Source organism: Suricata suricatta, chromosome 8 (assembly GCF_006229205.1).
Source record: "Suricata suricatta isolate VVHF042 chromosome 8, meerkat_22Aug2017_6uvM2_HiC, whole genome shotgun sequence".
In the NCBI taxonomy this organism is placed as follows: domain Eukaryota; kingdom Metazoa; phylum Chordata; class Mammalia; order Carnivora; family Herpestidae; genus Suricata; species Suricata suricatta.
In genome coordinates this window covers 23493993-23519630 of record NC_043707.1, presented here as the reverse complement: position 1 = coordinate 23519630, position 25638 = coordinate 23493993, and the positions used below count along the sequence as shown (strand labels likewise).

The 25638-nt window shown below is 44.9% G+C and overlaps 1 protein-coding gene across 3 annotated transcripts in view; it reads right to left on the bottom strand.

Moving 5' to 3' along the window:
• The window catches only part of LOC115299910 (S-adenosyl-L-methionine-dependent tRNA 4-demethylwyosine synthase), a 214967-nt gene extending 189552 nt beyond the window's left edge, over positions 1–25415 (bottom strand). For 2 of the 3 annotated variants that reach the window (XR_003912406.1, XM_029949457.1), the window contains exons 1-7: positions 25262–25415; positions 24062–24192; positions 23047–23199; positions 16747–16848; positions 14918–15112; positions 13827–14048; positions 8255–8377 (exon numbers count right to left, since the gene is read on the bottom strand). Coding sequence is in view for 2 of the 3 variants with exons in the window: in XM_029949457.1 (XP_029805317.1) it covers positions 8255–8377; positions 13827–14048; positions 14918–15112; positions 16747–16848; positions 23047–23199; positions 24062–24192; positions 25262–25265 (930 nt within the window). In the remaining variant the exon portion in view is untranslated. The remainder of the gene's footprint in view (positions 1–8254; positions 8378–13826; positions 14049–14917; positions 15113–16746; positions 16849–23046; positions 23200–24061; positions 24193–25261) is intronic. The other variant, XM_029949458.1, reaches the window with a different exon arrangement.
• Positions 25416–25638: the final 223 nt, after the last annotated feature.

Genomic DNA, 25638 nt, shown 5'->3' with positions numbered 1-25638 from the left:
GAAATATCTATTAACACTATAAAACCCCAGGGTGCCGGCGTGGCTAAGCTGCCTAAGCGTCCAACTCTTGATCTCAGCTCAGGTCTTGATCTCGGGGTGGTAAGTTCAAGGCCCGCAGTGGGCTCTGTGTTGAGCATGAAGCTTACTTAAAAAAAAAAAAAAAAAAAAAAAGGGCACCTGGCTGGCTCACTTGGTGGAACATGTGACTCTTGATCTCAGGGTTCTAAGTTCAAGCCCTACGTTGGGTATAGAGATTACTTTAAAAAAATGGGTGTTTGTGTGTGTATGTGTGTGTGGGTTTGTATGTGTGTAGATGTAGATACAGATATAGAAGCCCCTTTGACCCAGAAATTTCAATTTTATGATCTTATTCTTTTTTTTAATATATTTTTTTAATGTTTTAATTTATTTTTGATACAGAGAGAGACAGAGCATGAGAGGGGGAGGGGCAGAGAGAGAGGGAGACACAGAACCGGAAGCAGGCTCCAGGCTCTGAGCTGTCAGCACAGAGCCCAACACGGGGCTCGAACTCACAACCGTGAGATCTGACCTGAGCCGAAGTCGGAGGCTTAACCGACTGAGCCACCCAGGCGCCCCTATGATCTTATTCTTGAAAGAAAGGTATACCAGCCACAAAAAATATAAGAGCAAGAGTGTCCAAACACCTAACCAAGAGCAAATACATTGTGGAACACGGTGCTAGACTACTATATAAACAGGAACATGAACCGGGTAAATCTGTACTGCAGCACTGGAAAGCTGTCATGTTAGATGAAAACAAGCGGTCTGCAGACCTGGGCGAATGGGATGATCCCATCCGTGTAGCCAGAGAGACAAAGTCACACCAAACTGCAGGTGCGTTTGCAAGCGCAGTGAAGCACCTGGACCAGTACTGCCAAACCAGAAAGTCTGGTTTCCTGTGAGAAGTAGATTTAGGAAGAATAGGGGAAGGGAGCCGTATTCTCTAAATCTTTTAAACATATGTGAAAAGGGTATGAGATTAAGGGAAACTCCAAAGGGAGGGTCAGATCAAGTTACGTATTTTCAAAGGGAGTAGCTGGAAACTTTAAAAACACCTCCCTCATACCAAGGATGTGAAAGGATAGAGCATGTAGAGGTAAGGACAGAGATTTCTGAACATTCCTTTGGAGAATGTTGGTATTTTGAGATCCCCCTTCCCCACCTCAAATGGAGAGAGGCTGGGAGCAGGTGCCTTGTCACAGCAACGGGGCCCCTCGGAGAAGCTGCCTGTATGCCCTGCCCTCCGAGCGCATCACTGATCAGTGTAGGACTCCCGCCCAGCAAATCCGGACACCAAAGGACTGACTGGTTTCCTTAGCAAGTGAGCACTGCTGCTGGGTAGGATCAGCCTGTGCTCCCAGAATAAAGAACTCGGGAGTGTTCCCCTGGGAAGGGACAGGAGTGCAGGCAGGGGTGATCATAGATGCTGATCACCTGGGCAACCAGAGAGGAGAACAGAGGGCAGACCTCAAAGAGAGAAAGCCAGAGGCACAGGGCTCAGAGGCAGGAGTGAGCCACCACCAGCAGCACACTTCACGGGGCACGCTTGCTCAGTGCAAGGAATCAGGCAGGGGGCGCCATGGACAGTGTCTCCAAAGAAGCACGGAGCCCGGCTGGAGGGAGGGTCAAGTTTACACTGGATGGGGGGAGACCGCACACAGTCACCTTGTGACGGTGCCTACTCTCTCTCCTGCTCCCCACCCTGTCTGCAGACCCTCAGCAGATCCAAAACAGCAGCCAGCAAACATGCTGGAGACAAGAGGGAGGAGTTTCACCTTTGACTTAAATTGGAAACTTTGACTTAGTTTCTTGAGTGTTACTTACTATCTATTACATAGGCTTGAGCATTCTACCATCAATTTATTAAGACTTTGTGTCTTAGGGGAGCCTGGGTAGCTCAGTGGGTTAAGCATCTGACTCTTGGTTTCAGCTCAGGTCATGATCTCACAGTTTATGAGTTTAAGCCCCACATCTGGCTCTATGCTAACAGTGGGGAGACTGCTTGGGATTCTCTCTCCCTCTGCCTCTCTCTCAAAATAAATAAATAAATAAACAAACAAACAGAAAGAAAGACAGAAAAGACAAAAAAGAAGAGAAATGACTTTGTATCTTTAAGTGCCTGTAACACTTTATTACCAGAAATGACCAGAAAAGGCATGAAGTCTGCCAGTTCTCCCTCCCGTGCAGGTTGAAAAGGGACAGGAAAACTCAAAACAAAAGCACCTTCTACAACATCCCAAATTTAATCCTTGTTTGTAACACTGGCTATACCAGTTTCTACTTTTAAAAGATTTCTCTGGGGGCACCTTAGTGGCTCAGTAAGTTAAGCGTCTGGCTTCGGCTCAGGTCATGATCTCACGGCTTATAAGTTCAAGCCCCGCTATCAGGCTCTGTGCTGTTGGCTCAGAACCTGGAGCCTGCTTTGGATTCTGTGTCACCCTCTCTTTCTGCCCCTCCCCTCCTACCCACTCTCTGTCTCTCTGTCTCTCCCTCTCAAATATAAATAAAACATTTAAAAAATTAATTTAAGGGGCACCTGGGTGGCTCAGTCGGTTAAGCGTCCAGGTTCGGCTCAGGTCTTGATCTCACGGTTTGTGGGTTCGAGCCCATCTTAGGATTCTGTGCCTCCCTCTCTCTCTGACCCTCCCCTGCTCACACTGTCTCTCTATGTCTCTCAAAAATAAATAAGTAAATATATACATAAATAAATAAATATAAAAAGTTAATTTAAAAGAAAAGGTTTTTCTGAAAAAAAAAAACAGATTTTTCTGTAAGATTTTTAAATGAGATTGTAAAAGCTATCTGAAAATATCACAAAGATTATTATAATAGATTTGGGTGTATATGAAACAAAGTTAAAATAAACATTTCAAATGCTAATAGTGACTTTTCTGGGGAGACAGAATTATTAGATTTTGGCCATTTTTATTTTTTAGCTATGTTGATTTGTAGTGAAAAAAATTTTAACCAGGCAATTAAATAATTAAATTATTTATAAAATTAAATTATTTAAAAAATTAAACAATTTAAAAAATTAAATAATTTAATTTTAATAAAAATTAAATAAACATTAAATTTGTTTCCTTATACGACCATTTGTTATGGTATGGGACCACCGTGAGTAAGATTACAAAGTCCTCATGTTTTATGCAATAAATAAGTTCTTAAGACCTTATGTAATTCAAAACTGACCCTATCAAAAACTGGGAGACAGTCTCGTATGGCAGTATCATAAACAGTTTATAATTCAGTCGACACTAGATTGTTTTGTTCTGTTTGGGGTGCACAGAGAGAAAGTAGCCCCTTCCATACTTTCTATTTCAGATCCTCAGAAAAGAAAAGCTGAAAGGTACGATGAAGATTCACCACTCCTGCTTGATCGTTACTGGTCTACCTTTCCATGTGCACACAGACATCTACAAAACACATGTGTGTGTGTGTGTAGAAAGAAAATTCTGCTGAACCACTTGTACGTGGGAGATGCAATAACACTTCACTCTTAAACACTACGGAAGGCATCTCCTATAAAACGACATGACTGAACGGTCGAGCTACACCATTATTACAACAAAGGAAATCAATGAAAATCCAGTATTATCGAATAAAAAAGCCATTTCAAATATCCTCAAAGGTCCAGTCAGTGACCTTTTCTCGTTGATTCAAGATCAAAGGTTACACAATGCATTTAGTTATGTTTCATTAGTCTTTTTAAACCTTGGACCTGGCCTAACCCCATGTTATTATTACTATCTATGACATCGACTCTTCTTAAAGAGTTTGGAGTGTCCTACTTTTTGGATTTGTCTGACTGTTTCCCCGTAAGTAGATTCAGGCTAAACATTTTTGACACAAAGCTATATAGTTGATGCTGTAAGCGTCCTACTACCCATCATGTCAGGAGGGACACAAGCTCATTTGAGTACAAATGATGAAGCTAAATTTGACGATTTGGTATAGGTGAAAATCACCTAATTACTCCATTTGTAAAGGTATATTTTATCCTTTGTAATTAGCAAATCATCTGCAGGGTATTTTCCCCCAGTGATGCATTCATTTTTGGTAGGTCTAAGTGGGTTAGTTTCTGGGATGATATTTTGAGAATATGTGCATTTATGTTCCCCAAAGGCATTTCATGTGATCCTTGATTAAATTAATAATTACACTGGGGATAGAAAACAAATGATTATCTAATTCTATCATGCCTACTGTATTTCTCATCTAGAAAACTTCTATAAAGACTTTCTCCTGCACCTCCCTTTTGTTGAGTAGCAAAAGGATTAATTTTTTTTAAATTTGATATAATGCAATCCATTATGTCCATCATATAATAATTATGTTCATTTTTGGTGCTCAAACTGTCCCCAGTGTGGCGTGTGGGAAACTCTTCAAGCTGGTTCCCAGGTCCTGTTGGCAGGTCTCCATCAGTCGTTGAAGGTCTACTTGCCCAACAAGACATCCCAGGCCCATCTGTTACTAGCCCTTCCTCAACCCTGGAATCGGTCATTTCTCCAAGAAGGCCTGATTCTTTTCAGTGAGGTATGATATTTAGAAAACAAGGTCTGGGTGCTCACCATGTTTGTTTCTAGGTCTGTGGCCTAACAAAGAATACATCTGTTCTTTGTCCCCAGTTCCTGGCACAGAACTTCAAAAAACCTTGGCATTTTCTACCTGCCAGAAGGGTCATTGTTGTGCAAAGGAGGGGACTAAGGGGTGGGCCTAGGCAGCTTTAGCATGACGGCTGGCCACCAGAAAGACCCACTCTGGGCCAGCTGGACCTCCAGGGAAAGAAAAAGGGAAGGAGGTCAGCTGGAGAATCATATGGCCAGTAGTCTAATCAATCGTGCCTACACGACAAAACCCCAATAAAAACTCTGGGTGCTAACTAACTAGCTTCCTAGTTAGTGAACACTCGGATATGGTGGGAAGGGAGGATGTGTCTGGATTCCACGTGGAGAGGGCACGGAAACTCCTGTGTCTCTTCCCCACCCCTCTGCTCTCAGAACTCCCCCAGTGTCTTTTCCACTTGGTTGTTTCTAATTTGGATCCTTTAAAACTGTACAGTACTTTTGGTGAGTTCTGGGTCATTCTAGCAAATTACCGAAACTGAGGGCGATCACAAGACCCCAAAATTATAACAAGTTGATCGGAAGAGCAGGTGGCCCCTACTTAGAGCTGCCGTCTGAGGGGAAGCAGTTTTGTGCAAGACTACACCCCTAAATCTGCAGAGTCCAATGCAAACTCCAGGTAACTAGTGTCGGAACTGAACGGAACTGGGTGTTCGTCAGAACACAAAAGGCTCTTACGGTAAAAACACGGCTACAAAATACTGTTTATGCGCACACACCACTCAAATTATAAATTTGCAAATGTGCTATGACAATAAACATATTTTTTAAGAAAAAAATCTTTGGTTCAGATCAGCCTCCGAAGGAAATCCACCACCACGTGAAAATCACATGGACACACCTGGACCCACCTTATTATTTTCGCAGGTGCACAACAGGGTCTCTATTGTGTGGATACTTCCTGCTTTTCTCAACCAGTCTCTGGCAGCTGTTTGCCATGTATCCTTGGGGCATAACAGACGCATCCCTGTGCGTCTGTTGCTTGCTTTGTGGAAAGAGGAATCTTCCAGGCAAACTTACCCAGCCAGGCCTACTGGGTCACCGGGTAAATGCATGTGAATCCAAAGCCCCTCCGCACGGGTCACACCATTCCGGACTCCCCTGGGCAAGGTGTGAGCACCTGTGTTCCCAGAGCCTCACCAGCTATGGACGCCGTCCAATTTTTGAACTGTTGCTATTTTGGTAGGTGAAAAATGTAGGTCTGAGTAGTTTTGATGTGCATATCTTTTACCGTGAGTAAATTTGAGCATTTTTTTCGTATACTTAAAGTCTATTTGTAGGCTTTTTCTGAGACTTGCCTATTCAGGTGTTTGGCCAATGCTTTCTATTAAGTTTTAGGACTTTTTTCTTTTGATTTTCAAGAGCTCTCTGTATTGTAGAAAAATTAACCCCTTCATTATTATTTAAGAAGCAAATGTTTCCCCTTTTTTAATTTTTTGAAGTTTATTTTTGAGAGAGACAGCGCGCGCGCACGTGCAAGCAGCAGAAGAGCAAAGAGAAAGAGAGAGAGGGAGGGAGAGAGAGAGAATCTCAAGCAAGCACCATGCTCAGCACAGAGCCTAACACGGGGCCTGATCCCACGACTGCAAGGCCATGACCTGAGCCAATATCAGAGAGTCAGACGCTTAACCAACCGGCTGCTGAGCCACCCAGGCATCCAGTACTTTCCTTTTCTATCATTTGTTCTTCATACGCTTATAACCATGCAAATCTTTTTAAACTCATTGGTAAATTCAATCTTTCCTTGCTTCTAGATCTTGATTCATACAGGAAACCTTTCTCTAAGTTATAAAATAATGCATCTGATTCTATTACTTATAAATGTCTTTCAACAGCTTCTCTGACCCAGTTGGAGTCTATGTGACAAATGTGAGAGGCACAGAGCCAAGTAAATGGTCACAGGTAGCTAGCTGGTTGTCACCTGCCAGGGAAGAGATGCTACCTTTATTTTATATGAAATCCCCATATATTCTTGGATCTACTCTTACTATTTTATTCTGCCGCGTGGATCTGTCTCAACAGGAGCCAAAACACAGTTTCAGTTACAGATGCCTTGTGGTAAGTTGCAATATTGGTACCACTAGTCTTTCTCGTTATATCTATACCAAGGATTTCCTAACTATTCTTGCGTGTGTATTTTTCCACATGAATCAACCAGGCTGGCTCTAGGGGAAAAAAAGTTCCTGAAACTTCTAATGGGATTCCATCAAGTTTACGTATTAACTTAAAGAGAAGTGACACCTTTAGAACAGTGAGTGAGTCAGCGCATCTAAAAACAAGAGCTATCTCCGATCAGGAATGTTCTCAGTTTCCATCATAGAGATTTAGGATATTTCTTTCTAAGTGTATTTTTATGTACTTATTTATCTTGTATATAGCTGTTGTAAATGACGTCTTCTCTTCCACGATGGCTTCTAACTGGGTATTGTTTGGAAATATAAAGGCTGTTGGCTTTTTACCTTATTATATCCTGCTACCTTCCTGATCTCTTTCATTTGAGTTTGTGTTACTTTTGTCATTGATGTTCTCGGATTTTTCTGTGGTTTTACTTCTTTTGTTTCTAAAACTTAGGCACTGGGCACACTTCCAACATAGGATATTCTCATTTCCCAAAACTCACACATAAATGGAGCCTATACACGTCTATGCTATTGTGTATATCCTACTACTTCCGTTTCACATCCCTGGAATCTGCGTAGGCTCCTACTGCCCTGTACATTCTCACATTCATCTCGTCTGCAACACAGACAACTCAGACTGATGTTTCCTATATTCCCAGGGCCTCCACCCACACTAATCTCAACACCTACAGACCAACGTGCTGTCCCTAAGTCCAATACCACTCAGTCTACATGAGGTAGAAGCTACTTTAAGAGAGTTCCACTTGCGGGGTGGGGGAGCGCCTGGGTGGCTCAGTCAGTTAAAGGTCCGACTTCGGCTCAGTTTGTGATCTTGCCATTCACAAGTTCGAGCCCCGTGTCAGGCTCTGGGCTGACAGCTCAGAGACTGGAGCCTGCTTCAGATTCTGGGTCTCTCTGCCCCTCCCCAGCTTGTGCTCTCTCTCTCTCTCTCAAAAAATAAATAAGCATTAAAAAAAAAAATGAGGGGCGCCTGGGTGGCTCAGTCGGTTAAACCTCCGACTTCGGCTCAGGTCAGATCTCACGTTCATGGGTTCAAGCCCCGCATCAGGCTCTGTGCTGACAGCTAGCTCAGAGCCTAGAGCCTGCTTTCGGTTCTGTATCTCCTTCTCTCTCTGCCCCTCCCCCTCTCATGCTCTGTCTCTCCCTGTATCAAAAATAAATAAAACATTTAAAAAAAAAAGAGGGCGTTCCACTTGGAATCTCAGCACAAGTCCATCTTCACACTGTTCACCCCGTCTCCTCAGCCACAACACCTAAAGTCCGTCTAACCACCTACCTTCCCTCAATTCCTGCCCTAAAATCCACCTATCCTACTACAAGCTCATTTTCACAGGGCTTAGAGGGAAGATTTTCACAAAGCTCATGTAAAAAGGGCAAAGAAGTATAAAACTCTCAAGACAGGAAGCAAACGTTAGATGTTAGCTAACAGCAGGATCCAGGTTCACGATTTCCCGGAAGTTACAGTACCTTTTCTTTCTTCGCACAATTCATAATTTTGCCGAGGTCTTCAACATCAACGACAGAATTGGGATTCTCGTGGTCCTCGACACCAGACTCCTCCTCACTGCTGCTCTCCACGAGCTCTTCCTCCTGGAACATCAAGGTTTCAGAAATACATGGTTCGAAGTAGCAGGTCTCCCAGATTGTGAGTTCACGGGACAGATGGGAGATATTTTAGGCTACAGGTTCAGCAAAGTATGGCCTGCAAGCCAAATGCAGCCAGCCTCCGCCCGAATCTAAAGGCAGCCATCACTTACACATTATCTGTCGCTCTGTTCTTAATACAGTGGCAGGACTGACAGCTGCAACAGAAACAATACAGCCCACAAAGATGAAAATATTTACTAGCTGGCCCTTTACAGAATAGCTTCCTGATCTCTGTTTTAGACACTGAGTCAACCAGGCTTAGTGAAAAGCTAAATGCAGGAATGAGGAAAAGGAAGGAATTAAGAATGGCTCTTAAATTTCTTTTTTAAGTAATTGAGATGGTGGTGATGTTCACTGAGATGGGAAAGATTTGGGGAGAAACGGGCCAGAAGAGTGGAAATGAAAAGCTCCATTTTGATTTGTAAAGTAGGAGATGCCTCCGACCTCCGAGCAGAGATTTTAAAGAGGATGCACATGAGAGAACAAAATTCAAGGCAGACCTCAGAGACAGACATATAAACCTCGGAAGAACTAGCATACAGACAGTACTTAATGGCCATGAAACTAGGTAAGATCACCCAGGAAGAGAGTATCAACAAAGAAAAGAACCTCATGCCAAGCCCTGAATCATTCCAACACGTAAAGGTTAGACTGGGAAGGAGATCCCGGTGATAAAGGAAGAAAACCATGAGGATGACATCATGAAGGTCCAGAGAAGAGTTATTCAAAGAAGGAGTCGGTGTTATCAAATCCTGCTGAGAGGCCATGCAAAATAAAGACAGAGAAATACCCATGGGCGTGTCCTTGGGGACAACACGATGTCCTCGGACTTAGAAAGGAGCAGCCCCCGTGAGGCAGAGAGCCAACCCGGAGTGGACGAGGGTGTACTGGGCCTTCCGCTCCCAGCTGCGGGGTGGAAAGGACGCCGAACACCCTTCCTGTGGAAAATAAGCAACACAGAGTAACAGAATGCTTTAGTAGCACAAGTGTAGGTGGATCACTGAGTTGACAACATATGAGGAATTGAAAGCGGACAAGTGTGAACGGAAAAGGGAATCCTAGCGGGTAAATGAGATGGAGTGGACAGTATCTGCTGAACCTGGGAGAAGGTTCTGACAGCCGGACAGGACCAGGGAAGAGGGAAGTCCAGGAAACAAGCCTCGGAGAAGAGTCGAACGCAGAAGACCAACGTCAAAGCGGGGACCCCATAAGGCTGCAGCTCTCATGAACATGTAAACTAGAAATAAACATTCCAGGCAAAAGGAGAAAGCAGGAAGAATAGGCAGAGAGTTCTGGGGGGAAAAAAGAGCCAAGAATAGGTTCTAAAGTTTCTGGGATGGGTAGAAAAGGAAGATTTTATAATAAAAATGCAGCACCAAATTAAACTGAAATTCCCAAAAGCAACACTCTAACTAGAAGACAATAGATCACTGTGTTCAATTTTGTGGAAGGAAAAAAAAATTACTCCCAGCTACCTAGCTACAACTCTTTACTCAGTGAAGCATCAATCAACTACGAAGGCAAGATAAAAATATGTAAATATAAACATTCTGAAAATCTACTTCCAAAACAACCTTTCTCGGAAAACTACCAGAGAACGTGCTCCAAAAACAAGAGTCAACCAAGAAATCAGAAGACAGGAGACACCAGAATCAGGAAATCCAACCTAGGAAACTAGTGAGAGGACGGCTGTGCCTCACAGCAGAGAGAAGACCCGGACTTCACCGCAGCAAGGCTGGGACAGCAGCCACGCTGAGGTGGTGGAGGAAGGACTCATGAGAAGCTCCCAAAAAAGCATCAAAAACTACAGAACACTAGAAAATAATTTTCAGTTCCATTAGAATTTGAGAATGAATCAGTGATCATTACAGAGAAATCAAAACTGATATGATTATCTAAGGGAAATAAATGTGTAAGAATGAAACTGTGGGGGCGCCTGGGTGGCTCAGTAGTAGGTTAAGCCTCTGACTTCGGCTCAGATCACGATCTCATGGCTCATAGGTTCGAGCCCCGCCTCAGGCTCTGTGCTGACAGCTCAGAGCCTGGAGCCTGCTTCAGATTCTGTGTCTCCCTCTCTCTCTGACCCTCCCCTGCTCACACTCTGACTCTGTCTCTCTCACTTTCTCTCTCAGAAAATTTTAAAAAATTTTTTCAACAATAAAAACGTAATAACAGTATGTAGCACAGATGTAAGCACAGTCACATACAAGAAAACGTGCTACAATTGCACAAGAAAATGAGAGGAAGAGAAGTGACACTGTGTGTATCCATGAGAGGGGGAGAGAGAGATTGTGCAATGTTTTAAAAATCAAGAAATAGGCAAGAAGAGCCTATTATTTAGGAATGTAGAGGTAAGCGTCTGATGAAAAAGCTAGAATTAAAAGTGACTACCCTGGGAAAATAAGAATTCGAGTAAGGCAAGAAAGGATACTTTTTAACTATAAGCCTAGAAGTACTATATGAAGTTTTAAAAGTGCAAGTGTTACTTTTGATGCAAAAAATTTGTTTTCCTTACATCTGCTTACATGTTAAGAACCAAGAGTGACGTCAGCTAAATGGCAGAACAGATGACTCCAAGGGCCTGTCCTCCAACAAAAAGAACCTAAAAATTAAGCAAAAACCAACAGATTCAACTCTAATTCCCAGAGTTCTGACAAGGGCTTACAAGAGCCAAGTAAACACTGAATCAGGATAAAGGAGACCCCAAAATGACACTCAACAAACGCAGTCACAATACCAGCTGAATACAAACTAAAGAAAGCATGCACGATAGACAGTCATTACCAAGATAGTTTTTAAAGTCACTAAACCAACAATTATAACCCATAGCAAACTACAAAAATAAACCTGGAGGAGGGGAAAGAATCTGATTTCCAGGGTTGATGCATTATAATATTCAAAACTCGCAGTTTTCAATGCACCATTATGAAGCACGCAAAGAAAGAAAAAAGTCTGGCCATCTGCAGAAGGAATCAACCAAAACCATCCCTGACACTGGACTTGACTAGATAAAAGACTATAAGCCAATGGTCTTAAACATGCTCCAAGAGCTGAAGGAAACCAGAAGAACAATGTCAAAAGAGTATCAACACAATGAGAATATCCTTACAAAAAAGAAACAAAGAAATTCTTGATCTGAAAAGTATAAGGAGCAAACTAAAATCTCCCTGGTGGCTCAGTGGGATAAGTGTCCTACTTCAGGTCAGGTCATGATCTCACGGCCCGTGGGTATGAGTCCCACGTCGGGTGCTGTGCTGACAGCTCAGAGCCTGGAGCCTGCTTCAGATTCTGTGTCTCCCTCTCTCTCTGCTCCTCCCCTACTCTCGCTCTGTCTCTCTCAAAAATAAACATTAAAAATAATAATAATAATTAATAATAATAATAAAATGAAATCTCCCTGGAGGGTTTCAGCAGCAGACTTGAGCCGGCGGAAGAGCCAGCAAACGTGGACACAGATCAGCAGGAAACCAGCGAGCCTTTGAAGAGTGAACAAGCGTAGCAACACATACACAACCGGTCGCACGGGCTGACTGTAGTCAACACCACTGTGTCCTCTACAGCGGGTAATGAGATGTTAGGTGAATTCTATCTCAATTTGTTTAAACAATGTAAAAATAAATATTAAGGACCAACTGGCGGGAAGGGAAGCAAACATAAGCAAAACATCTGGCTATAGAAGAGAATAGAAAAACAAAACAGCCGCTGAGACACACAGAACAAAGGAAACATTTGCTCTGTATTTGTTTTTCCTGCTTGTTTGCACACAGGTGATTCCGGGGCACGTTCATAAACTGATGGGAAGAAGCGAGACTAACAATGCAGGAGAGAGACGCAATAAACAAAGGGACAGAGGCCTTGATTCCAGCACATGCGCAGAGCGGCTCTTGCGGGACTCCTATCCTCGGTCTCCCGCCGCATAAGAGAAGGGGTGTGGATGGAGTTGGGGGCTACGAGAGATCTCTGACGGCCCCCTACGAGAGCTGGAAGAAGGGGCAGGGAGAGGTCTTTAGGTTTATGTATTTATTTTTGAGAGAGAGAGAGAAAGAGAGCACACCAGTAGGGAAGGGGCAGAGAGAGGGGGAGAGAGAATCTTTTTTTTTTTAAGTTTATTTACTCATTTTGAGAGAGAGAGAGAGAGAGAGAACGAACAGGAGAGGGACAGAGAGAGGAACAGAGAGAATCTCAAGCAGGCTCCATACTGCCAGCCTGGAGCCAGATATGGGGCTTGAACTCATGAACTGTGAGACCATGACCTGAGCCGTAATCAAGAGTCAGATGCTTAATGAACTGAGCCACCGGGGCGCCCCGTGAGAGAGAGAAGCTTAAGTGCAGACAGTGCAGAGCCAGGTGTGGGGCTCGAACTTGTGAACTGTGAGATCATGCCCTGAGCTGAAATCAGAAGTCAGAGGCTCGCCCACCTGAGCCACCCAGGTGCCCTCAGGCGAGGAGAGGATTGATCAGTGACCTTGGAGAATGAGAAGAGGAACTCAGGCAAGAACGCTGGAGACTGCTGGGCGGGTCTGGGTGCACACATGGCCTGTGGTCATGAATCCAGGGTCAAAGAGCAGGCAGCAGACAAAGGGGAAGGCAGGTGAGAGGTTACGACCTGGCTTGGGGTCTGGCCATTCAGGTGAGAAACGGGAGTGGAGGGCAAGGCAACTGAGAACGTTTACAAAAGAATGAGCATAAAATCTAACCTGGGTAAGGGCAGAAGTGAAGGAAGCAGTTTTCACTCTCCAGTGAAAAAGGCATGGGACCGAAAGAATTTTAAATAAAGTAGGACACCTGAGGGAGGTCAGAGTTCAGATCACAGGAACAAGAAACTTCAGAGGTGACCACAGAAGAGGCCAAGGTGATTGAGGAACGTGGCTGCTGGGGGACAATGGCAGCCCGGGCCTCTGGATCTACCACCTCCATGGATGGTTTTGTCCCAAAAGGTAATGGCAGGAACAAGGGTGGAGAGAAAGTGAGTCAGAATGTAAAGTGATTCCTTAATGACACAGTGATCCGGTGGCCAAAGGACAGACCAAAAGCCGTGAAACAGCTGGTGACACGAGCTTCCAAGGAACTAGGTACCTGAACAAGGAACCAAGGACTTGCATAGCACGTGAGGGACGAAAGACAGGAACCTCGGCGGGGGCAGCCTTCCAGTCTGAGCGACTACAGGAATCGTTCGGCGAGACAGGTCAGGAGGCGGACGTGGCCAGGGGACACAAGGACAGGAGCTCGGCCTGGGACATCCCTTACGTCAGGCCTCTGGCTCCTACTTGCTGGCTGTGCAACCGTTAAATGAGAGAGGCGGGAAGGCACGCAGCCCAAACTGGCTTCACTCCTGAGGTCACACCCTCTCTAGAAGGCAAAGCGGCGGGACAGGGACACAGAGGCTCCGTACCGCGGATGATTCGCACTGGCCTTCCTTGCAGTTGCCGCCACAGGGTTTTTTCTCGCCTTTCTGAAGTGCCTGCAGCCGGGAGATGAACTTGGTCTTCCAAACGCTGAAGTCGGCTTCGATGCTGCCACGTTTGCTTTTGACCACGTTGCAGTCACCCTCCCCTCTAGCCACCACGCGATGAGCGCCAAGCATCCAGAGCCACTTGTCAACGTTCTTGCTGACCTGCAGGCAGACAGATGAGCCCAAACACTGTCCACTACGTCACGGGCTTCTGACCGCGCTGCGAAAGGCCCGCGTTCCTCCGGGGGCCCCTGTCGCAGGCTGCTGCTGGGAAGAGGGAGCTGAGCCTATGGGCAGCAGGCCCCCCAACCCCAGCCTGAAGCGCTACATGGGTTACATTCTGACAAGATTCTGCAGAAGACATTTGTTTTTTAATTTTTAAAAATGTTTTGGGGCACCTGGGTGGCTCAGTTGGTTAAGCGTCCGACTTTGGCTCAGGTCATGATCTCACAGTTCCTGGATTCGACGCCCACATTGGGCTCTGTGCTGACAGCTAGCTCAGAGCCTAGAGCCTGCTTGGGATTCTGTGTCTCCCTCTCTCTCTGCCCCTCCCCCACTCATCCTCTGTCTCTATCTCTCAAAATTAAATAAGTATTAAAAAAGAATCATTAAAAGATAATGAGCTCAATTGTATTCAGAGTTATCTTGGGTCATAAAGGTTGGTCAACTACAGACCAGGCAGCTGAGAAAGTCCAAAGAACCACTGATCTCCCATCCACAAGGTTCTGCCTGGGACAGCAAACTGGACTCAGTGGCCGTGAATCCAGGCCACTGAGATACTAGACAAGGAGGCCTAAGCATTTTATTCAATAAAAATGCACTGAGAGCCCACTATGGACCAAGCTTGGATACACACGGGTAGCAATTCCCCACTATAATAGAGTAACACAACAAGTTACTTATTAAGTACCAAAGTTTGTGGATTATTTCACACACACACACACACACACACACATGTTACGTGTGAATTTTTTTTTTAATTAAAAGAGAATTTATCCCTACAATTCAACATACACCTACCTTGTACCTACCTTGTTGAAGTGGCTTGCATAGGCAGAATTTCCCAGGCCAAACACAGCGTATCCCATACCCTTCAGGTAAGTTTTGCCAAATCGGAAATCACTGGCTGCTTCCTCTAACCATTTGCAGAACCACTCTGCACTTTCCGTGGGTCGACCGTCAGTGTACGTTGCAACCAGGAAGGCACAAATGTTTTTACTAGTAACCTAACCAAGGAAGAGATTAGTTCGGAAGAATATTCACGATATAACTCACCAGTGAATAAAATCCCTTTATAAATGCTGACATCCACGTTAATACTAATCTCTAAGGACGAAGGGTGCTCTCAAAGTGTTAATTCATTTTCAAGAGTGGAACAAAACAGAGCAAGGACACGTCGCATGGGGAGAAAACCCGGTCTCTGGCCCCTGCCAATGTACCCCTGGGCCCTTCACCATATCCTCCATTCCAGTCCTCAGACTATAAGCTCCTGTCATCTCCAACTGTCCTAACAGAAACAGAATCCAAATCCGTCAGGAAGAAAAACAGAAAGATCTCTTCAAAACTACCTGAAAAATTAATGCAGTAAAACGTGTTAAATGTAAGCTAACTTAACCTAGGCACCATCACCTATGTGGGGACACGAAACACACCTTCAGTCCTGCCAGCATGGTGTTCCATCTGCCCAAACATTCCCAGTCACAGGGCACCTGGGGCAGCTCAGCCAGTTAACTGGCCGAATCTTGACATCGGCCTTGGTCATGATCTCATGGTCATGACCAAGTATAAGCCTGCCTAGGATCCTCCCTCCCTCTTTCTCTGCCCCTCCCTCATTCACATTCTTTCTCTGTCTCTCAAAATAAATAAAAACTTCAAAAAAATGTTTTTAAATTCCAAGTCATGAGGTAAGTTATAAGCAGTCCTTTATTAATAATTAAATCTCAAAATACTTTGATAGCAAAAAAATAATAATTAAACCTCAAAGTTTGCTAATAACTTTTCACAAGTAATTATGAGCAGATTCAAGGTCACTCATTTGCACCCCTTTATATTCTTATGGGAGAAAGAAATGGACAGTTATGGCTAGGAGGTTATCCACTAGGAAGGGGCTGCAAACTATGTCCCAGAGGCCCGGCCCAGCTCGTGGCCTCTTTTTTTAAAAATAAAGTGTTATCAGAACACAGCACACTCATTCGTTTACACACTGCCTACAGCTGTCTTGTGCCTCAACTTCTGCAAGTTTAGCTTCAGAGTCACCTGGAGCCCCTGTAAAAATGCAGTCGCACATCCAGACTGTAATTTGGCAGGGCTGGCCTGCATTTCTAACAAGTTCCCAGGAGACGCTATCAACGTCTTGAGAATCACTGCTGGGAAGCAAACTCCCCCGAGTATAACTAGCCAAGAGGAAGGGGCATCTCTCAGGTGAAGAAATTCAACCCACAGAGACGTTAAGTAATGCACGGAGGTCACGCAGGTAGTGAGAGATTTCCATGACCCCTAAACCCATCCTCTTCCTGCTCCCCAAGGGCTCCTGACATCTCGGCAAGCTCACCCGCGCTTCACAGGCTCCGCACGCAGCCATCAGTCACAGTCACAGTCACAACCTTCCCTGGCTTATGAGATGGGCTCAGGAGGGAGGAGGGAACTTCAGGCCACCCAAGCCTCCTCACCCTTACCCCGGCCTCAGGAGAGACCACCGCACCACACATTCAACACCTCTGACACTGCAAACTCAGCCAACTGAAACTCCTTAGCATGAAAACTACACTTCTTCTGAAGATTCTATTCATCCCAGAACACAGGAGGTCAGTTAGTTACATTTGAGAGTCTGGACTGAAGAAAAACTAACACAATTACCCACCTCTTCTACTAGATGATCGTCTGGATCGTATTCTTGGAGATTAATAACTGCCACGGGCAGATCTAGGGAGGCAACTGCTTCAGCAAGACTTGCTGCAAATCCCTAATGGGGGAAAAAAAAAATCACATAAACTCTTCAATGAGCAAATAAGCAAAGTACAGTCTTCATTTACCCCTGTTGGCAAGGGAATAGGCATTTATCTTGAAAAACTTTTCGCAGTGACTGGCATTTACCATCATAAACACAAAGTCTATTCTCACTTCTACTATTTTCTCAAGCATCTTTATGGAGATTATTCATTCAGCTATGCTGTTCTCTGTAAGTACATATTCGGGCCCAAATGTAAATTGGCTTTTTGACATTCCAGCTGCTTTGCCCCACTAGAATAAGCATACAGGTGGTAAGAAATACTGAATAGAGAAGAGAATGTGGTATATAAGAAAGATGACATATTTCTGGAAGATAAAAAGCAAACAAAAGCAGGTTGACAAGGAGGAGAAAGCCCTAAGGAACGGTCCCTATTCCTGATAGAACCGCAGAGGGACTCTGGGCTCAGGGTCAGCCACTACGGCAAAGCTGGGGGGGACCCTGGGGCAGGGAAGAACCAATCAGCAGACAATCTGTATACAGGACAAGTGCGAACAGAGCCGAGGCAACATCTGCCCTTTACCCCCAGACAAAACACCTGCTCACTGTTCTCCAAACAAAATGAACCCAATGTTTGGGGAAAGCTCAGACCTCTAGCCAGGTGTTGGAAATGCCTGGAAAACGCCTTCCTATTTTTTGGCTTGGTGGTCTATACTTGGCTCCCCACCTCCCAGGACTAGAGCCAAGCCTACCAAGCATCTATTAATTTCCTGGGCATCTACTATGCCAGGCTCAGTTCTGGGCAAGATTACACAACAGTGCACATGACACACGTGGTCCCTGCCTTCAGGGAGCTTATGTTCAAATGGACAGAGACAGAACAAAGAAATGAGAAAAGACACAGTTAATCAGAGGATGACCAGCACTGTGGAAGGAAAGTAACATAGTGTTACAGGTCGTGGGGACAGTTGGGAGTGTCAGGATAGGTGCGTAGATAAAAATATATGTATACGTATTCAGTCTTTGTCCTTAGTTCCTGGCACAAAGCTCCTAAAACCCTTGGCTTACTGACTTAGGTACACTAATGAAATAACTCAGGGAGACGGGGCCCCACATGGCCTCAGGATGGGGGCTGGTCACCCCAACACCAGCAACATGATTAGAGGTTTAGACCTTGCAGCACCATCGTTCCCAATGAGTTCAATCATCAACGGCCAATGATTAGAAATGTCTAATTAGAAATTACTACCACTAAATGACAGGATTCAGGAAGTTTCTGGGTTGGTGAACACATTGATACGCTGAGGAGGTGGAGCACGGAGAGGGGCCCGGAAGCTCGGAGCCACCCCTCCCCACCATACCTTGCCCTGCTGGGGGATTGGAGGAACCGTTCCCCGCGTGGCCTCTGTTCTCAGTACGCTGGGAATGTGGGTCTTGTTGGAGTCCCAGGAGGGCGTGCGGGACGGAACCTTCCTGGTTGCTGGCCAAGTGCATCGAGAACCACGAAGCCAGAGATTCAGAGCCTTTCCTGGTTATCAGCCATGTGATTGCTGGGGAATGGGAGGAACTGTCCCTGGGAACATGGGACTCGATGAGGTCCCAGGAGAACGGGCAGGACAGAGCCTCCCTGGTCACCAACCAAGTGCATCAGTGCCCGCGCACAACAGCAAGCTGTTCCTGTTCTAGCCTTTTTTTTTTTATCTGTATCTATTGTTCTGGTCAAACATTTACTGCTGACTAAACGTTTACTGTGCTCTCCATGCTTGTAAGAGGGTAAAAAATAAGATGCTGTTCCTAATAAAGTTTGCTTGCTCCGTCTCCATTTCTTTCAGAGACATTCATCTTTCCCTTGTCTTCCGGGAACATCCACGCTTCCATTGAGGAGCGTCCCTTGTTCACGTTTCCATTGGCCATCAGCCTTTAGGAACGTCCCTGTTTCCACTGGCCATCGGCCTTTGGGAACAGCATTGCTTCGCTCACCTCCCCTGGACCCCTCCTCACGAAGAACCTACCACATTGCCCTATGCATGTCTGCCATCTGTCTGTTTCTACCTTGTATCCTTTACAAGAAACCAGTAAATGTAGCCAGTCGGGCAATTTCCTGAGTTCTGTGAATCATTCTAGGAAATTATCGAACCTAGGGAGGACCATGGATTCAAATTTACAGCTGGTCCAGTCACAAGCACAGGCGGCCCCTGGCATCTGACGTGGAGACAAGTCTTGTAGACTGGGCCCTTATACCTATGGAATCTGACAAAAACTCTGGGTAGACAGTGTCAGAACTGGAGAAGTGGTCTCAAAGATGAAGATTTGAGCCAAACCTGAAGGAAATGAGAGAGCAAGCCATGAGGCGACCCCAAACAGAGGTAACACAAAAGTGAAAAGGCCCAAAGGAGGGAGCAGGCTTGGCAAGGAGGTCAGCAAGACTGGAGAGCCAAGGACATGAGGTAAAAGAGAGAGCAGAAAACCGGACGTGAGGGCCCCCCGGCCACTATGGGCACTGTGGCATTTAGTCTAAGTGAATGAGAAGGTCACTGCTGGGAATGCAGTTCCACTTAAGTTTTCAGAGTCCCTGTGGCTGCTGAGCTGAGAGGGCCCTGAAGCCGGGGGTGGAGCCGAGCGGCGCTGAATGAAAGGGACGGTACTGCAGTGATCCGGACAAAATCTAAGGGTGCCCCGAGCCACAGTGCTGAGAAGTGGCTGGCACCTGGATCCGCTCTGGAAGTAGAATAAACAGCATTTGCTAACAAACTGCATAGGGGATGGGGAGTGGGAAAAAGAGACAAGTCAAAGGGTTTTTTTTGAACTACGTAACTGGAAAGATGAAGTCAGTCAAGACTCTTTAAGTGAAGGGGTGCCTGGGTGGCTCAGTCAGTTAAGCCTCAACTTCGGCTCAGGTCATGATCTCAGTTCATGGGTTCGAGCCCCACGCCGGGCTCTGTGCTGACCGCTCAGAGCCTGGAGCCTGCTTCCGATTCTGTGCCTCCCTCTCTCTCTGCTCCTACCGGCTCATGCTCTAAATCTCTCTGTCTAAAAAAAAAAAAAAAAAAAGACTGTTTAAGTGAAAAAGGTTTGGACAAAAAAAATTGGGAGTTCAGCTTGAGCATCTGGATTCTGAGATGCCCACTAGACATCCAAGAAGATCTAAGACACATAAGTAGATATAAGAGTCTGGAGTTGAGGGGAACAGTTCAGATTAAAGCCATAAATCCCAGGGCCGTCATCGCAGGAGAACTAAGGCCTGCAGGTCAAATCCAGCCCTCCCTTTGGCCCTACAGGTACAAGTTAGTGGAACACAAGTCACATAAGTCATGCTTATTTACACATTGCCTGGGGCTGCATCCACACCGTGGCAGCAGCGCTGAGTAGCCGCAACAAAGACCCAAAGACCGGCTCACAAAAACTAAAAGCCTAAATATATACTATCAAAAATAAAACACCTTGCCCTTTACCGAAAAAGTTTGCCAAACCGTATCGACTAGGTAAGAACATAAAGGTCTAGATAATAAGATCCCTAAGAGCGCACCGTGAGTGCAAATAAAGACAAGGTCGCAAGGACTGTGCCTTGGGACCTTCCTACCTTTAGAGGCCAAGCAGAGGAGGAGAAATTAGCAGATGACAAGTGAGGAAGACTAGCCTTGGCCAAGGAAGAGGATGATCTAGAAAAGAGTGTCAAGTAAGACGAAGGGCGAGAACAAATTAGCAATATGGAAATCTCCGGGAACACATCAGGGCACGCAAGCCTAACACGAGTGGTCTAGGAAAAACAGGAGGACGGAAACTGGAGATTTGAAGAGGGTGGCGGATACTTTTAAAGAGCTTTAGTCTTAAAAGAAAAAAAATGGAGGTGGTAAGTAGTGGGAGATACTGGGCCAATAGGTCACATGGTATGCCCTCGCCCACCCTGCACAGAACATTGGTGAAAATTTTCTAATTAGAGAGCACAAATATGTTCACACAAGAACAGAGAAAACCCATACCAGCTAGCCCATCTTTCTGTCTAAATATGAACAGAAAACCATGGATCACCAGGAACTTGATAAGAACTAGCAGCAGGAAAGAAAAATAGCAGCATCAGAAAGTGCCCGGCTTTAGCTCGGGTCCTGATCTCACAGTTCGTGAATGTGAGCCCCACATCACGCTCTGTGCCGTCAGCATGGAGCCTTCTTGGGATCCTCTGTCTCCCTCTCGCTGCCCCTCCCCACTCGCTCATGCGCACGAGTTCTCTCTCAAAACTAAATAAACGTTTTTTTGTCTTTTTTTTTTAATAGAGAGAGAGACAGAGCATGAGAGGGGGAGGGGCAGAGAGAGAAGGCGATACAGAACCGGAAGCTGGCTCCAGGCTCTGAGCTGTTAGCACAGAGCCTGACACGGGGCTCAAACCCACGAACGTGAGATCCGACCTGAGCCGAAGTCAGAGGCTTAGCCGACTGAGCCACCCAGGAGCCCCAAAAACGTGTTTTAAAAACGAACAAAATGGTGTTTTTGCAACTAAAAACATAAGAACCAAACTAAAACATTCAAAAAGAGGTTTGGGATTGAAATCCCAGAACCGAGAGTGGAAAGAAAAAGAGTTACAGAAGTCAGAGAAAAAGATTTAAGACAAAGAAGCCATCCAAAAGCTCTAGCATCCAGCTAACACGAGTGCCAGAAAGAAAAAAAACAGAGAAAATGGAAGGGAAAAAATATGCCCAAAAGTATTAGCAGAAATGCTCACAAATCTTCAAAAGAGCCCAAGTGTCCATTCAGCACAACAGCTGAAAAAAAGATCCAAGATAGGCACCATCTCAAAAAAGTTCCAAACCTCAAGCACAGAGACAAGACTCTAAGAGCTTCAGAAACCTAAGAATCAAGTCATCTACAAAGGAATGTGAAGACTAGCCTTTTCATCAACAAACTGCCTGGTGTAAGACAAAGCTTACCATCAAAGCTGTAAGGACCAACAACGGACATTTAAGTTAACTGTGTTAACTAATATAAGAAGTCAAGAACTTTTGGAGTGCCTGGGTGGCTCAGTCGGTTAAGCCTCCGACTTCAGCTCAGGTCATGATCTCATGGTTCATGGGTTCGAGCCCTGCATCGGGCTCTGTGCTGACAGCTCAGAGCCTGGAGCCTGCTTCCAGTTCTGTGTCTCCTTCTCTCTCTGCCCCTCCCCCTCTCATGCTCTGTCTCTCTCCGTATCAAAAATAAATAAAACATTAAAAGCTAAAAAAAAAAAAGTCAAGAACTTTTATCTAACATCGATCAGTCTAGAAACACAGCATAAAGAAGTAGCCATCAGAGGAGTCAAAAATAAGAAATGTTGAAGAGATTCACTAGAAAGCACTTTTCACTATGAACCCTCCATACACCTGGATTTGCTAATCTTCAAGTGTCAATTTATTCTTTAAAAAAAATCTTTTAAACGCACAGAGAAAGAGGCTGTGAGATCTTTTAGGAATAACTTAAAAGGACTTTGTTTGGGCTGCTCAGCTTCCTTTTTCACGTGTCTTCCGGTTTTCCACCCCGGTTGCTTAAGGCTGAACTTAATATGAAGTGACCTTCAACTAGGGTGTGGAGCCGAGCCTGCGCTAGAGTTCTGAAACACGGAGAAACATTATTCTACAAAACATCCACAAGAGGGCAGGACAACCCTCTTTAGAACCACACAAAAATAAGTTGACCTTGATTTTTAAACTGCATTTTCATGTTTGCCTTAGGCTTTTTTCCTAGAAACCACTAAATAGTTGTGACCGTCACAACAAAGAAGCCGACAGCAAATGTATCTGCAGCATACATCGACTTTAAACAGGATTCGATGTCTATGGTTGACACTTTCAGCACTATTTAATCAAAACATTTTAAGTAGATGTGTGAGGTTGTGAAAGTCAGGGCCCATCCCACCCTGGACGCTGCTGCTGACATTCTCTTTTGCCTCGCCCACTTCTGCATCTACCATCAATAATAGGCTTAGAACTCTGCACTCTGCTGAGGCAGAAGCAAGCTCTCACGACAAGTGACCCTCAGACACCACCAATCAGCTGGAACTGGGCACAAGAGTTAAAAACCCACCCAACACCCCAGAAAAGGAAAAAGGTATGCTGGAGAAGGGAAAAAAGAAGATGAAAAACAAAAAAATTAGGAGACCGATTCAGTTCACTGTGAATGGCCACCTCTAAGGAATCTTCTAAAAGATCAAGAAACCCAAGGAAAAATATCATATAAAGTTCTCACCTTTGCTGTTCCAGTCTGGGAACCATAGAAAATCTTCACTCCAGACACAAAGATGTCCTTCTTTTGCAGAGCGATATGACCGTTTGGCATCGAATCCCGAGTTGCTTTTGGAACAGATTTATCCTTTGAGTTCTTGTCCTTAAAGATAAACAACTACACAAAATTCAACAAGTTTGAATCTTTTCCCAACTCTGATAGTGATGACAGCACAGACAATGGCCTATTTTACTATTCTCTTAATCTTTCCGTACTCCCCCAAATATTAACCCTTTGGTAAAATTAGGTCCTTTAAAGGCTGGCTGGACATACGATTCTTAAGATTATAAAGATTCGCTGGGGCACCTGGGTGGCTCAGTCGGTTAAGCATCCAACTTTGGCTCAGGTCATGATCTGACAGTTCATGGGTTCAAGCCCCACATCGGGCTCTGTGCTGACAGCTCAGAGCCTGGAACCTGCTTCAGATTCTGTCTCCAATGCTCTCCGCCCCTCTCCCCCCACCCCCACTCATGCTCCGTCTCTGTCTCTGTCTCTGTCTCTCTCTCTCTCAAAAATAAACATTAAAAAAAAAGACTATAAAGATTCCCAATTCCTCCAGGACAAAACTATACATACATTCATCCATAATGTGCTTTGCTAAAATGAGACAAGGAACTTATTTTTTGATCCTTAATTAGTGGTAAGAAAACAGAAGACTACTATTCTTTAAAGGTGCTAAATAGACTTTTCTTATGAAGGCTTCATTTTTCATTATGAACTCTTCCTGTATCTTAAGACTAAAACATCCATAGCCCATCAAAAAAAAAAAAACCATAAATAACTAAGTCCATAATAAATTAGTCTCTAAAAACTGAGAATAAAAATTTTAAGCATTAAAAAAAAAAACTATGTAGAGACCAAACATAAAAGTGACTGAAAGTTCCATTTAGCTTTTCTGAAAACCCTTGAAAACATGCACTCTAAATTCTCTATAAATCTAATGCCTTAATACTCTCCTTTAAAAACCAACTCCACTTACCTGCTTCCTGATGACAATCTGGAAACAAATCCAAAGGCTAATGCCAAAGGCAAAGCCCAAATATATGTAAAACCTGTTTATCCATAATGATATTAAAGGTGAAGAGAAGTCCCATGAATCCAAAGAAGGATCTAAATTTAAAACGATACATACATGTAATTTTATACAAAGCTACATATACAAAGCTGCCCATCCTTATGTTAAGAATAAAAGATAAAATAAAATCAACCTTCACATTCAACAACCCAGCTAAGAAATCTAAAAAAATCAACTCTAAAACACACACACACACACACACACACAACAACAACAACAGGGGCGCCTGGGTGGCTCAGTCGGTTAAGCCTCCGACTTCGGCTCAGGTCAGATCTCACGTTCGTGGGTTCGAGCCCCGTGTCAGGCTCTGTGCTGACAGCTAGCTCAGAGCCTGGAGCCTGCTTCCGGTTCTGTGTCTCCTTCTCTCTCTGCCCCTCCCCCTCTCGTGCTCTGTCTCTGTCTGTATCAAAAATAAATAAAACATTAAAAAAAAACCAATATACCACTGCCTGTGGTCATGTGATAAAATTATCATAACAATGCTAACTCCGAAAAATATACAAAGTTGCACCTTCATTTGGAATATAGCACTTGAAAGCAAGAGAAGTGAACAAAGTCAAAACACTTTATGTGGAATTAACTCTGCAGTGTTTTGTGTGCTCCATAAGAAAAGCTTTAAAGAGTACTAAACTATTCTTTGTTCTTGTTTTATTTTAAAGACCCACTGCTACCTGCAACTGACCTCATACCCCCTTTTTTAGAGACATATGAATGGCCCTGGTCTCAAATGTTGAACCGGAGGCAATTTCAAAAGGCGAAGCCTAAATTCTGGAGTTTACAGGTGTTGCTCCACCGTGGAAAAAGACCAAAAACCCTCAACACACGTGGGTAAAGAGAGTGGGCAGTTCTCTAGGCGTTTTACTTGAGGTTAGAAGCATTGTTCCTTCTGAACTCATCCCCTAGCCTCATAAGGCAAAAGCCAGATCAAAAGCAAAGATCAATTCTCCCTTGCTGTCAGCGGCTCCAGTCCCGGGCCGACAAGTGCAACAATCTCTGAAGGACGGTCCTCGAGGACGCCACTCCGCCAGAAGAATCTGAGAAAAACGGTTTCCTCTCCCCTCTGCCTCCACGATTCTGCCCGTCGGGGGCAGCGGGGCAGCTTACCCATTCTCCTCAGAGCCCAGGCCCTGCTCCCCGACAGACTAGGACTGCAGACCTGAAGAACCTGGCGGCCGGATCGGACACCAGGAGACGACCAGACTACCTTGAAGCATTAACAGTATATCCTGAGCCCAAAGAGCTGGGAGCAGCCATGCCACTCGCCGGCCCGTCCGGATTGGTTCAGAGGGTTAGAGGGTGGGCCCAGAGGGAAGCCACGCCTAGAGGTCCAAGCTAGGAAGCCAGAGCCCTCCCTGCTCCTCTCGGATTGCTGGCAGGTCTAGAGGGAAGCGGGGTCAACACAGGCGTGGCATAGGAAAAAACCTGGGAAAGATGGGCGTGTTAAAAGCGTATCATCAACCAGACGCAATCTGGGTCTCGTT